The sequence below is a fragment of the Patella vulgata genome, chromosome 5 (assembly GCF_932274485.2).
Source record: "Patella vulgata chromosome 5, xgPatVulg1.2, whole genome shotgun sequence".
Taxonomy (NCBI): domain Eukaryota; kingdom Metazoa; phylum Mollusca; class Gastropoda; family Patellidae; genus Patella; species Patella vulgata.
Genome location: NC_065883.2, coordinates 32105276 through 32120530, shown reverse-complemented (window position 1 = coordinate 32120530; position 15255 = coordinate 32105276). Strand labels below are relative to the sequence as shown.

General features: G+C 33.3%; 1 protein-coding gene across 1 annotated transcript in view; it reads left to right on the top strand.

Moving 5' to 3' along the window:
- The window catches only part of LOC126822273 (bifunctional glutamate/proline--tRNA ligase), a 30777-nt gene extending 16901 nt beyond the window's left edge, over positions 1-13876 (top strand). Inside the window, exons 20-35 of the mRNA XM_050551053.2 lie at positions 2545-2703; positions 3798-4004; positions 4233-4448; positions 4709-4915; positions 5622-5864; positions 6094-6320; positions 6824-6875; positions 6970-7179; positions 7975-8127; positions 8401-8502; positions 8757-8912; positions 9428-9622; positions 10046-10219; positions 10422-10582; positions 12381-12524; positions 13234-13876. Of these exons, the coding sequence (XP_050407010.2) occupies positions 2545-2703; positions 3798-4004; positions 4233-4448; positions 4709-4915; positions 5622-5864; positions 6094-6320; positions 6824-6875; positions 6970-7179; positions 7975-8127; positions 8401-8502; positions 8757-8912; positions 9428-9622; positions 10046-10219; positions 10422-10582; positions 12381-12524; positions 13234-13390 (2763 nt within the window). The 3' untranslated portion in view covers positions 13391-13876. The remainder of the gene's footprint in view (positions 1-2544; positions 2704-3797; positions 4005-4232; positions 4449-4708; positions 4916-5621; positions 5865-6093; positions 6321-6823; positions 6876-6969; positions 7180-7974; positions 8128-8400; positions 8503-8756; positions 8913-9427; positions 9623-10045; positions 10220-10421; positions 10583-12380; positions 12525-13233) is intronic.
- Positions 13877-15255: the final 1379 nt, after the last annotated feature.

The window sequence follows — 15255 nt, the reverse complement described above, 5'->3', positions numbered from 1 at the left end:
ATGTGATGCACCAGATAGAATTTAACCTAACTATAGGATCACAGTGACCTTTTGATTATTTAGTTGTACATAGATTTATTCAAATGTATCCAGTAAACTTTATTTGTTTCATCCATGAACTGGTCTAAATTACAATGAACAATATGTCTGAGAGAAAAAGCACTAAATCTAAAATTATTCATTAGTTATTTAAATATAAATATATCCAGTCTATGCTAGTATTTCTTGTTATAAAAAAAGAAGTTTAGAACATAATTTCTCCCACTTGTGATTGCTGTGCAGGAAAAAGTCTTCATCCCCAGACTTCAATAGTATAGTGTGAGTCTGGTTGAACAAGACTATCTCTAAATAAGACTGGATGATCATGTCACATATAAGTCTTGTACATCTGGCACACTATTATATTGCCCACGTTGGCTGTTGTTAGAGTGAACACAACAGCTGTAAAACTTCTAAAGTGTGGGGTATTGCTAAATATGATTTCATATAATAATACAGATAATTTTAGTATGAGAACATACATAAGACATACCAGTTGACTTGAGTGGATTGATTGTTTACTTCTTATTGACATAAACAAGAGATGATGCAATAAGGTGGGACACATCCAGAAATTAATTAGTTGTTAAACAAATTTAGCTTTGTCAGTATTTGTTAGATGATGTAATTGATTTCAATAGAGATCAATTGTTTTACAATTATTCCATAAAGTATTGTAATTAGGTAAAATAGGTCACATGTACTATACCAGTAGTTATCTATATAGGCTTCCATGGTTGAGTGATTTTATACCAATGAAACTGATGTAAATATATGAAATAATTTTTTAGAGTGATTAAACTGATGTAAATGCATGAAATAAGTTTGTCTGCAATATCACCCTATAAGACTGAGAAAATCAAAACATGTTGTATGTAGAAAGGATATATATATATATGAAAGTTAAATGGAAACATGTTTAAATTTGTCAGATATTGGCAGTATTTCGAATTAGACAAAATAGTTCAAATCCAGTTCATTTTCGTTATCTAAATTGTAAAGGTTTAAAATGATTTTTCTTGGTGAAATTTCCTTTGGATGTTAGTATAATGTCGAAGTGCAGTAGTAACATGAGTGAAAAAAGTTACTAATTCATAATAAATACTGGTAGGATATATAACAGTTGCCTAAACTTAATACAATTTTTATACTGTCTTATTTAGTGTTGACACTGACAGATTCGTCTAAATTCCTTGGTCATATAAATTGAGAGACACTCTCACCTGCCAGAATAAAAGTGTTTTGACCACAGATCACATTTTATACCTGTGTCCATATAAAACTTGACAGCTCTCTAATGTATTTTGTAACACTTTGAGAGACTGTTCACAAGTGGTGTATAGTATCTGTTGGCAGGACTGAGTGTCAACACTTTCTTATCAAAAGAAAGTGATGTTTTTAAACTGACAATAGAGTTAGAAAGTATTTATTATCCCCCGCCTTTCGAAGAAAGCAGGGGACTATTAAAATGGGTTTGTCCGTCTTTCTGTCTGTCCGTCACACTTTTTGGGACACATTAACTTTCCTTGTAATTGAGCTACAATGTTCAAACTTGATGTAGGTGTTTATTAGGTGAATGCCTTGAAGGACTTCGAAGATGAGCATTTTCTGCTTAAGGTAAGCAGAGATAAGCTATTTGATTGGTTGATGCTTCGGGACACGATAACTTTAGTTCTAATAAAGTGAGAGTGATGAAACTTGCTGTATTGTTTCATTACATCCATACCATGACTAAGTCCGATAATGAGCATTTTCTGCTCAGGGTTTACAGCGTGATAATCAATTTGATTGATCGAGACTTTGTAACACAAACTTTCCTTCCAATTGAGGTAGAATGTTCAAACTTGGTGTAGGCATTCATTAGATGAATGCCTTGATGGAGTTCGAAGATGAGCATTTTCAGCGAAGGGTGAGCAGATAAATGCAATATAATTGGTTGAAGCTTTGGGACACGATTACTTTTGTTCTAATTGCGTGAGAGCGATGAAACTCCAAATATAGATTCATTATATCAATACCTTATATCAATAAGTTCGATAATGAGGAATTTCTGCTTAGGCTTAGTAGCGATAAGCAATTTGATTAGTCAAGACTTTGGAACATAACTCTGCTTTTAATTGAGGTAGAATGTTTAAACTTGATGTTGATGCTCATTAGGTGAATGTCTTGACTGAATTCAATGATTAACATTTCCCACTAAAGCTAATTTAAGCAGAGCTAAGCAATTTCCTTGGTTGATACTTTAGAACAAGATAACTTTGATGATTCTAACTGATGGAGAGTGATGAAACTTAGTGTATAGTTTCACTACCAGGTACTTCAAAACCTTGACTGAGTTTGACCGTGAACATTTTATGCTTAGATTAAGTATAGTTGATAATCAGTTTGATTGCCCAATACTTTTGAAAAAGATTAATGTGCAATTAATTAATATGTGTCATCTATTTATTTTGGGATTTCTGCGGGGGACATCAGCCTCACAACTTAATGTTTATTTAATTTTAGAAAGTCAGCAGTAAGAAAGGTAAAGCTAGCGAGAAATCACCACAAGATGACAGTCCTCCCCCAATAAAATCTGAATCATCATCAGCAATTGATGTCGACAAGAAAATTAGATCTCAAGGAGATCTTGTACGAAAATTAAAATCCGACAAAGCTGAGAAGGTTTGTGTATTTCTTTATATTGTTTTCAACATCGTTACATGTTGTTTATGACTTGTAGTAGCTCAAAGCAATTGTGATTAGATACATGTGATAAAAAATTTTGTTCCAAATATATTAAACAACACAGATCTTCAAAAACTTTTTCTACATACTACGGTTCCAATTTTATTTTCAATTTGCAAGGACTGTTTATATTGTTGTAAGGAACAACCCTATTTTTCAAATGCAAATATTCACATTTAGACTTATGATATCTTGTGAGTGTGTTGCAGTATAAGAATTTTATAGCTTTGTGTTATTGTTCATGAGGGTTTAAGTCAAAATAATATTTGTTTCACAGAGTTATTTTTCCAAGTCAGCATTCATAATAGATTTTTTTTAAACTTGTTCTATGTGGTATGTTGACATCGATTTTAGATTGAATATGGACGAATTAAAGATACATTATGGAAGATAAGATAAAGAGCTGGCAGTTCTCACTGTAAATGTAAAGGGAATTTGCTGAAAATTTCAGTTAAATTGATCCACTCTGAACCGAGTATTTAGCAATTTAATTTTAGGCCTATCCTCGATCATCATTACTAAAGTCGGTACAATAAAAAACAGTCTCGAATATCCATTTCATGATTTAATCATGAATGAAAGTTGAGCAGCAAATCGGATCCTAATCCAATAAATATCGCAGTCTAGCGATGACATCAAGAGTTGATTATGGTCTGGATAAGTTAATTAATGTCTAATTAACAATTTAGATAACATTTCAGGCCTAAAAAAAGACCGGCAATAGGCAGATTTAGATCTTGCATAATGTATGTTTAACTGCTGCTAGGCATATAGGGGGCCTGACATGCCCTTGTCTATGGTCGCAATATGGCACAATAGTAGAGTAGACTAAGTTTCATAAGTAGCCTTCTTTTTACTCAACAGAGAGTGCAGGATAACTGTACATCTAGCTAAATAGAACTCGGACAGCCTATTAAATATACATTTCTATTTGTATACCGTTAAAACATAAAGGCAAAAAAAATATACAATGAAAAAATGGTCTGTTGTCCACATCCGTCATTTTTTATATTTCGTACTAATTTTTATAGGCGAAGATAGATGAAGCAGTAAAAGAGTTACTGAGATTGAAAGCAGAATTTAAAGGTATTTTTGGCAAAGATTGGAAGCCAGATCTTGTCATTGCCCCAGAACCAACAAAGCCAGTAGCAGCAGACAATAAATGTACAGATTTAAATCAACAAATAGTTGAACAAGGCAATAAAGTCAGAGAACTGAAATCTGCTAAAAGTCCTAAGGTAATTTAGTCACTGGAAAAAAAAAAGAAACACATCAGAGGAAATGGGGCAGCTGAAATTCAACTTTTATAGTATTTAAGTGTGCAAGGGATTTAAAATCCTCCAAATAACGATCAGAGATCTTAAAAATATATATTTTATATTATTGTAACACTTGTCTTTGTAATTTATATTATTGTAATACTTGTCTTAAGATATATATATTAACATTTTTGTAAATTATTACAGGCTGATATAGATGCCGCCGTTCAAGTTCTCTTGTCATTAAAAACTGAGTTTAAGACATTGACTGGTAAAGATTGGAAACCAGGTGTGGCAGTACCAACAACACAATCAACTCCTGCATCTACCCCACCATCAACCGTTGATATCTCTTCACTCAATACAGACATTAAAAATCAGGGAGATAAAGTTCGAGATCTTAAAGCTAAGAAAGCAGATAAGGTAATTAGATGATAATCCATCTTTTTCCCATAAAAAGTACAACATTAATAAAGATATTGCAATCAGAATCCACAGATGAAATAAAAACTTGAATCCCGAAGTTGTGAAGCCCACCATACAAAATTGATTTAAACTTGTGAGACACATTCTGAGGCCTGAATTAGTTGACAAGAAGTAGTTACTAGTTATTTTAACGCATCTAAAAATATACTCTGTTGTCCACATCCATCATGTTTTATATTTTGTACTAATTTTTATAGGCGAAGATAGATGAAGCAGTAAAAGAGTTACTGAGATTGAAAGCAGAATTTAAAGGTGTTTTTGGCAAAGATTGGAAGCCAGATCTTGTCATTGCCTCAGAGCCAGCAAAGCAAGTAGCGACAGACAATAAAAATATGGATTTAAATCAACAAATAGTTGAACAAGGCAATAAAGTCAGGGAACTGAAATCTGCTAAAAGTCCTAAGGTAATTTAGTCACTGGAAAATATGAAACACGTCAGAGGAAATGGTGCAACAGTTCGCCATCTAGATCTAAATAGTCACGCGCAAGGCAACCTAAGATAATCGCGCCAAGTGTCAAGCAAATTACTGATTTAATTGTTCACAATATGAATGATATTTTAGATTTATTTACGGAGTCCTTCTAAACAGATATTGGCGGGGATCATGTGGCTAAGTGGGTAAGACGCTGGCTCGCTAGCCTGGAGGTCGGGTATTCGATCCCTGCATTGGCCGAGAAAGTTCATCCTGATTTTCCGGCGTGTTTCCCCCTTGTCAGTGATGCAGGACGGAGGGCCTGACAAGGACAGCTGTCTAGTCCTTTGGATGATATAAAAAAACGAGGTCCCATGTATATATTGGAATGCACATAAAAGATCCCCTGGCAGTTGGAATTCGATATAAGAGTAGGCAAAAATGCCCTGCCCGTGCGAAATTTCCCTCATAGCACACTGTATGGCGTGTCCCCGTCTTCATTAGCCCAGTATAGGAGCAGAAAGTAGGACATTAAAACCCATTTCATTTCAGATATTGACGACTCCAGTATGGGCAAATGGCTCAGTATCGATCGAAACCGATGTTAAAACCGATTATCGGATCATCACTAGTTATTTTAATACAGACAGATGGTATTTAGACCTGTTATTTTATTTATGTTTTGTCTGTTTTGTAGAGTGCTATAACTGATGCAGTTAAAGTTTTATTAGAATTAAAAGAATCTTATAAAAAAGCTACAGGCCAGGATTGGAAACCTAACCAAGAAAGCAATCAAGCACCAAAGACAGAGTCAGCTCCTAAAGTTGAACAAGCTTGTGCCAATAATTCAACACCATCAGCTACAGCAGAAGCCTTGAAATCTAAAATAGATGCTCAAGGTGAAAAAGTCAGGAATTTAAAAACTTCTGGAGGAAGCAAGGTAAATTAGTTCTCATCACATTGCATATAATAACTACAACTCTAGAAAAAAATTGGGTTTGAAACTGTAAATTTATGTCTTATTGTAATAAAGTGGCAAATTCCTTGTAGTACTTCTTAGGCCTGGTACAAACTGTATTTATCAAGATCATAATCATTGGAATTGCCCCATAAGATTTAATAGTACAATTCTTTATTGATTCTCATTACAACCATCTGTATATCAACAGGAATCTATTGATGCTGAAGTAAAAATCTTATTAGCTCTAAAAGCTGATTATAAAAACTTAACTGGAGAAGATATAGGAGGTGGCGGGAATAAAAAGGGAAAGAAAGAAAAAGTAAAGGAGGAAAAACCTGGAAAAAAAGAAAAAGAAGTCAAGAAAAAAGATCAGAAAAGTGCAGAAAAAGAAACTAAAGGTGCTGATGATGGTAGAGAAGTTAAGAAAATAACCAGGTATTATCATTCAGTCGATCAAAATATAATTGTCGATTCATTTTGAGAGATGCCAATCTGTCTTCATTCCAGTATTGAGATTATAACCAAATGTGTGGTCGATCAGTAGTCATCATTTTAAGTCAAAAACGAAAATAAAACTAGACCTGCAATGCAAATATGAAAAATTTCATTGGTGTCCTTTAATCTTTAACTGACGTCACATCCCGTACGAATGGAACCGTTAAACAGATTTCCATAAAATTGGTTTAAAAATTAGAAACCAAATAACCATTAATCAAGACATATTAACTTAGTGTGAAACCAGTAGATCTTTCTAATCAAAAATAACACATCAACCAAATTCAGCACTTAGTTATAGCCTAAATCAAGGCAGCTTAACTCCTGTCAGTGTCCACTGTCCATGTTTGGCAAGTCCTACTATTCCATAATGGCTTCTGTTTAGTTTATGTTGCTATGAGTGAAAAAGTTTTTATTTAAATGAATTTATTTATTTTTTCTAGACTTGGATTAGAGGCTAAGAAATCTGAAGATTTATCTGATTGGTATTCACAGGTAAGTGATTACATGCCATCTATAGTATTAACAGATTTTTCAATCAAACAGTACAGAATTGTCAGTAATTATAGTAACTGTTTCTATATTTCAGATTATAACTAAAGCTGAGTTAATAGAATACTATGATGTTAGTGGTTGTTATATATTAAGGCCATGGGCGTATGCTATATGGGAAAATATTAAAGCATTTTTCGATGCTGAAATCAAGAAGATGGGTGTTGAGAATTGTTATTTCCCAATGTTTGTTTCTCAAGCAGCTTTAGAAAAAGAAAAAGAACATATAGCTGATTTTTCTCCAGAGGTAAGTACAACTTTTGACTTAGTTTAAATACAATTTCTTCATAAAAGTTTAAATACAATTTCTTCATAAAAATTTAAATAAAATTTCTTCAAAAAATTTATGCATCAGATAAAATAATGTAAGCTTATGCTATATAAAATATATATTCGCATTGGTGTAATCAGTAAAATTCATAATTCACCGCAATATCATTGAAAGGTTGCCATCATCACAGAAATATTTATTTAAAGAGAACGAGATCTATTCAAATCACAAGTCTTAATGATATGACAGAAATTGAGTTTATTAATATAGATAGTATCAATTAATGTGGAATTTTGTGGCCGCGGTCTATCTTCATGAGGTTTGAGGGTAAAATGTATAAGATTATCTAGGTTTAACCATAGTATAACCAGAGTACCCAAATTGTAGAAAATGTTCATGAATTCTCACTGGTTAAACCAAGTTAAGAAATGAACCAAATCTCTACGACCTCTTCAGAGAATATAGAATTCCGCCACAAGCAAATTAACCACAGTGAATTTGTCCCCCCCATCACAGAAATATTTATTTAATCCTTTCCATTTTTATGTGACTTGTTTAAATTGAAATGTAGCAGACGTATGTTGTGCATGCAACAGGGTATGCTTTCCTTTTATTTTAAACTCATAGTACCACTTTTCAAATGAGATTTATTTTCTCAATTCAAAACTTCCACTTAATATTGCTTGATTTTATTTTATATATTTTGGTTTTGACTAATGGCTAGGTTGTCTGGCTATATTTTTGTATACTTATAATATGTTTTATTTGTAGGTTGCATGGGTAACTAAATGTGGATCATCGGATTTAACTGAACCGGTAGCCATTAGACCAACGAGTGAAACAGTCATGTATCCATCATATGCTAAATGGGTGAAATCTCACCGTGATCTACCTTTAAAACTTAACCAATGGTGTAATGTAGTTGTAAGTATTTCATGGACAAATAAATCAGATCAAATAGTAAGTGCAGGGCCTGGGGGGACTGCACACACATAATTTACACAAAAACAAATCTATACGGACACGATTGGTTATTTTAGAGAAAACTTAGTAGCGGGAGGAAATGGAGAAAACACACACAAAGTTAGGCAGTGAAATTTTGTAGGATGTAATATATTATGTATTGTACCTTGCCATTAAATTGAGAGAGTTAGCTACTGTCTTGTGAATACCATTGTTTGGTTATTTGTTTTCTAGAGATGGGAATTTAAACATCCACAACCATTTTTACGAACACGAGAGTTTTTATGGCAAGAAGGACATACAGCTTTTGCTACTGAAAAAGAAGCAACAGAAGAGGTAAGACATCACTAATAGGAATAGTGGGCAGAATTTACACTCTATTTTTACCATCTGTGCCATTAAAGTTTTTGTTGAAGTTTTTTTCAGAACAGAGTGATGTAAGTTGTGAACGACTAGTATATGAGAAGCATAATTATTGGCATAGGCTTCTGCTTCATTTAAGATTTATAAAAGAATTTGTTTTCATCAACCAAAATTAAGTAGTGTCAATGGTGTATGTCGGACATATATAATGTTATTTTCTTTTATAGGTTTATGAAATCTTAGAACTTTATGCCCAAGTCTACGAGTATTTATTGGCTATACCTGTTGTCCGAGGTAGAAAAACAGAAAAGGAGAAATTTGCCGGAGGAGATTTTACTACAACTGTTGAAGCTTATATAGCTGCCAGTGGGCGAGCTATACAGGTAAATTTCATTTACAATTGATTAGTACCCTTGGAAGGTCATGTTGTAGTCCAGCATGCATCAAAAAGAAAAGTTAGGGTTTTATAAGCCCGACCTTCACATGTTAGAGTTGGTGCCTGTGAGGTTGACATGAGAAGTGTGCCTAATTGTTCAGATGGAACAGAACACCTAGGTCCACCAATTTATACATTGGTGTGTATGTTAAGGACCCCTTGACAGTTGAAACCGAAGAAGAGTGGGTGGAAATGTTGCTGTCTGGGCAGAGTTATCCTACCTTGCATTGCGCACATAACCACTGAAATAAAACCACCATAATTTGTCTCAAAATGACGAGACATTAATCCACATTCCATTACCCTGTGACTTGAACAGTTTGTGGTTTCAATAATGATAGAATTTTTCTTTATCCAATTTTTAGACCAGTCCAAAACAGACTTTTATGTTGTTGATAAAATTTTGCCTGACTGCCAGTGCCAGTTTAGTTTCTATTTATCCCAAGATGTTTTATTTCATAGGGTGCTACATCACATCATTTAGGACAGAATTTTTCCAAAATGTTTGAAATCCAGTTTGAAGATCCTGAAACTAAAACCAAAATGTTTGCATACCAGAATTCTTGGGGTTTAACAACAAGAACTATAGGTGTTATGGTTATGACACACGGAGATGATAAAGGTTTGGTTCTACCTCCACGAGTTGCTCAGATACAGGTATTTATATTTCACTCTATAATTTGTTTTAGGGGTGCTGCAACTTTCATACCCCTGATTTAAGAAATACAAAAAAATTGTGCCTTTTGGAATCCTATGATTTGATTTAATATCTGTTCTGAAATAATTCCAAGACTGTGACGAATAAAGTTGTAGTGGGAGTGGGTGGAAGTATCCCTGGTCATCGTGGATCTCAGTGATACCGTTGGGGCGAAAAGGAAACAATCCTTCTAAATTAATTCCAAAATAAAATCCCCTCGCAACACAGGGGATTGTTTGCGGGGATCTGTTATGAAAGTGGAATTTCAATATAATGTGTATGTAATATTTTCACCACATCTTTATTTTTCACGATTCCTAGGTTAAATGTTTACAAGTTAAGTGACAGTATTTATTTAGTGTTTTATTTGTTTTATTTTCAAGGCTATTGTGGTACCATGTGGTATCACAGCTAATTTACCAGAAGCTGACTTAAATAATTTATTGGATAAATGTGATGAATTATCTAAATTATTAAAAGCCAATGGTATAAGAGCCAAATCTGATTTAAGAGACAATTATTCACCAGGATGGAAATTCAACCATTGGGAATTAAAGGTAAATAGCAATAAAAAATCCCTTATTAATATCTGTAATGAATGCTATTTTATTAAGATCTGTGCTTTTGCTCCTACACAGATTACAGATTTATTATGGTAAGACAGACTTGATTCTAACATTCATATCCATTTTCATACTCTTTTTAAGCTTGATATATGTAATACTGTTTTTGTGTAATGTTTGTATATTTGTTTTAAAGGGTGTACCAATTCGACTAGAACTTGGACCTAGAGATATTAAACAAAGTACAGTTGTAGCTGTAAAGCGTAATACTGGTGAAAAACTTACTTTAAAACAAGAAAACATTTCACAACAAATTAAAGATATACTAGAAAATATACAAGACAGTCTATATCAAAAGTAAGTTTGTTTTTTTTACCTTATATATTTGGAAGATATAATTAAATCTGTATACTTATTAATTTATGCTGAATTACTGATTTTCCATGGAATAGTGTATGGCAAAGTAATAAGCAAAGCTTTGAAATGTTATAGCATTTTTATACGCCCACATTGAAATGTGGTCGTATGTTGTCGTCACCCCCGTCCATCTGTCCGGACTCTCTAGAGGCTGAAGTTAACGTCCAATTGACTTTACATTTTATACACAGTGTTTAAGGTCATGAGGCAAAGAAGCCTATTGATTTTCAGTGATTTCCGATAATCATAATCACTCTAGAGGCTAAAGTTAATATCCGATTGACTTTAAATTTATACACAGTGTTTAAGGTTGTGAGACGAAAAAGCCCAGTGATTTTCAATGATTTCTGATAATTACTACCAGAGTCATGGCCCTTGATCCCTTTGAAAAATTTTGTGCATTGAAGTATATCTGATTGACTTTAGATTTATACACAGTATTTAAGGTCATAAGATGAAGAAGCTTATTGATTTTCAACAATTTCCGATAATTACTGCTAGAGTTATTGTCCTTGATCCCTTTGAAATATCTTGTGGACGCTCTAGAGGCTAAAGTTATCATTCGATTGACTTTAGATCAGAGGTCGCCGCAGTGGATCGAGTTGCGTAAAAATATGCAGACATTCAAAAATTTTGCATTTTTGCTCTCTACATCTGCGTGATTTAGAGTCTCAAAATACTCAATAGAAGCAAGTAAAATCGTTACGTGAACAACCCTATTTTAAGCGTCCTTATTTCATTGATACTGTATTTAGTCTTATGGCGACTGAGGGTTGACAGCATATCTATGGTTGACGGCACAGTTATTTCAATCTTTCACTCTGACAGGAAGTAAAATGCAAACTATCACTATGAAAGCCAATATTTGATTGGCTGATTGTAAACAGTTTATCGTGTTCTAGCCAATCCAAAGTCTTGTATGAAATGCGCTTTATTGCTTCCAGTGCGGTAAAATAGGGGGTCTCAGATTTGCTACATATAGAATAGAAGGCTTACTGCCATGAACTTAAAGATTATGAACGAAATAAGAGGAATTATAATAAATCTACGTACAGTAGAGGTGTGTAAATGCCACATGAAGCACGGAAATCGATGATGTAGTGTACAAACTACGAAATAGAATAATCTAATTATCCTTACGTCAGGGTAATTTTCGGCGTGTAAATTACACAGCGTCCATCAATATTTGCGTTTATTTTGAAAAAAATGTGTGAAAAAAGCAGATTTTTGCGTGACTGCAACCTCTGCTTTAGATTGATAGTTTAATGTCTTGAGACGAACAAGTATATTGATTTTCAATGAATTTTGATAACTTGAACAGCTAAATCCATGATATTAAATGTTTCGTATACATTTAGCATGGTGCAAAACTAAAAGCCAAACAATTTCTAATGATTTTCGGATAATTACTTAATGAGTTGTTACTCTTAATCAGATTTAATGAGTTGTTACTCTTAATCAGATTTTAGTGTATTATAAATGTTTCATTACCGACAATAGAAAAAATATGCAACAACTCTTATTGACTGCTCGAACGACTTAGCTGCTGTGGGCGTATGTTTCGTTGCCTAGCAACCTATCTTTTAACCTTGGTGTAAAAATCCATTCACATTCTCTTTTTAATACAGTGCTTATGACGAAAATGAAGAGTATTGGTAGAGCAATATAAACTTAATACAATGTTGCTGTTGAAAAAGAAATCTATATGATAAAAATACATTTTAATTTCTATTTGTAGATGTAAAACAGATATGGAAACATATATGGTTGTTATTCAAGAGTGGGAAGAATTTTGTAATGCTTTAGACAAAAAGAGGATCATCCAAGCTCCATTCTGTGGCAACAGTGATTGTGAAGATAAAATTAAGAAAGACAGTGCTAGGTATGTGGAGCAATTGGAAATATTTAAAATTTGTTTGGCTGAAGTACTGATATAGTTTAGATCTTGGTCACATTATGATCACATACAGTTGAATTTTTTCTGGAATTTAATTTTGCCCCATTACAATTTGCTTTGTAAGGATTAAAGGACTCGTATAGATCATAGATCAGTCTTGAAAGTCATCTATGTGTTTTTTACTTCTAAGATTGGATTGGCTACAATACTTAAACATACATTATGCAAGAGTTATATCTGCCCATTTCAGGTCTTTCTTTAGGCTTGAAATGTTATCTAAATTATTAATTAAACATTTATTAACCATAATCAACTCTCAATGTCATCGCTAGCTTTAGATATTTACTGGATTTGAATCCAATCTGCTGCTCAATGCTCATTCATGATTAAATAAAAAAAATGGAGAAACGAGACCATGTTTTTTATTGTACCGACTTTAGTAATGATCATCGAGGCTAGGCCTAAAATTCAATCAATCGCAAAATTCTCGGTTCAGAGTGGATCAATTTGACTGAAATTTTAAGCAAATTCCCATTACATTATCTAGTTTTTAACTCTTATCTAATCTCCCATAATGCCCCTTTAATTGATTTGAAGCAATTGTAATTGGTTAAGTGTCTGACCTATTTCAATTTTAATCTTTTAATTTACCTATATTACTATAGCTCAATTTTAAACTTATTTTAACTTTCAGAGAAGTTCAAGTAGAAGAAGGTGCACCATCTATGGGGGCTAAGAGTCTTTGTATACCTTTTAAACCACTAGCAGAACTAAAACCCAACACTAAATGTGTTCATCCAGCATGTAAAAATACTGCCAAGTTTTATACACTATTTGGCAGAAGCTATTGAAACTGTAGAATAGAATTTCTGCAATGCTCACTTTACTTCTCATATTTCTTGTATTTAAGACTTTACATTGTATATTAAAGTTTCATTGAGTATATAAGCAATCCATAAATCAACCTAATTACTGATACCGGTATGTAGTTTCTTTCATTAAAAGTTAAATTTACAAGAACCAAGTACTATTTTCAGGGCCTGATTCATCTAGTGTGTGGCCTGTGACATTTTATAAAGGAGAAATAAATTAGGAAACAAAATATATAGATACCTTACTACCATTAATTACTCTGTTAAAATAATAACCCCAATTAAAGTGATAATTGGCTAAAATTTGTGACACAGGGTCCACAGCATTTGCTACTAGGATAATCCAGCACTGAACATTTCATAACAAGACTCAAAACTATTTCAAATTTATAAATCATGTACATAAATCTATGTTAAAGTGATAACACTGCATAAAGTCATCTAGCGTGAACACATATTACTGTCGGTAATTGCGTTTTGTTTTTATTAATGTATTTTGGGATTTGTGTTTATTAATATATTTTTGGATTTATAATTACAACCATCCTCGGTTATCCCAAGTGGTATCGTTCCATTCTACTCCACTTACCCGGGGATCTATTCACAAATTATCTGCCCTTGATGATTTCATGGGTTTCTACGAACCAATCCAAAAACAGATTATAGACCAGTCATTGTTTATGTTCGATTATGAGAAACTTTGCAAGAAATTTAATATTAAAGTGACATGTCCTAAAGTATTTTGACAAAGTTTACAATGATTCGCGATCTTAGTTTCAACAAAATGTGACTAACCTCCCTTTGTCAGCTAGCTTTATATTCATGGTTTGTTTTTGATGGATAAAAATAGCAGTTATCAAGGTAGATAATTTGACAGTCTCACTGTGAATGTACCCAGGTGTTAGTGGAGTGGAAGATACCACTGGGAATACAAAGGATGAATCATAACTTGCATGATCAGAATATCATACTGAATGCAATTGAAAGCCGTTATTCCTTCAAGAGTGTGAACCAATATTTTGGTTGTTTTTTGTATAATTGACAGTTCTCAACAGGGATTCTGTAAACATTAGATCTAGCTACTTTTACATGAGAATGTGGTCAGATTGATATTGGTTAAAGGACAATATTGGTGTCAGTCATTATCACAAATGTGATAGAACTAATTAAACCCGTTCCAAATATAATTTTAACACAGAGATCATTGCTACGATAGCCGAGTAATACAGGTTTCCTGAATCGAAAGTGACGAACGCCAAAGGAAAACACGAGTCATCCCTCTATATAACTGACTGAAGTGACGAGTAATCACAGATACATGGGCGAATTTCTGCTCACTAATGATTCCTTCCAAAACCAAAAGTTGTTGTGTGAGACTGTGAGAGGATAGTTCTGCAGTAACCATAATTTGCCAGGCAATGACACATTGTTACCCAGCACAGCTAAAATGACCTTCAGATGTTTATTGTAGTTGGGACTACCGTTGAAACCAGCAGTTGAACAGCAAATGACCGCAGTTGTACGTCATTTTCGGATATGTACTCATTTTTGACATGTAGCTTACAAATAGGATTAGACAATATCAAAACCTTGTTCACTAAAATCATTTAACCGAAGAAACCTTTATAATTAAACCCTTTAAAAAAGGCTAACGGTGCAATGTAACTTGATTAACTTGGAAATATACTCTTCAAAAAAAGTAGGGGATATTGAAATGCAAATACATATGCAGGTTGCGATATGATAAATAGACATGGACATTTGACATGCTTTGAGAGTATGTTCACAGATGAAGAACTTAATGCCCCAACAGAACCACTGAGCTGCACATGCGATACACGTGG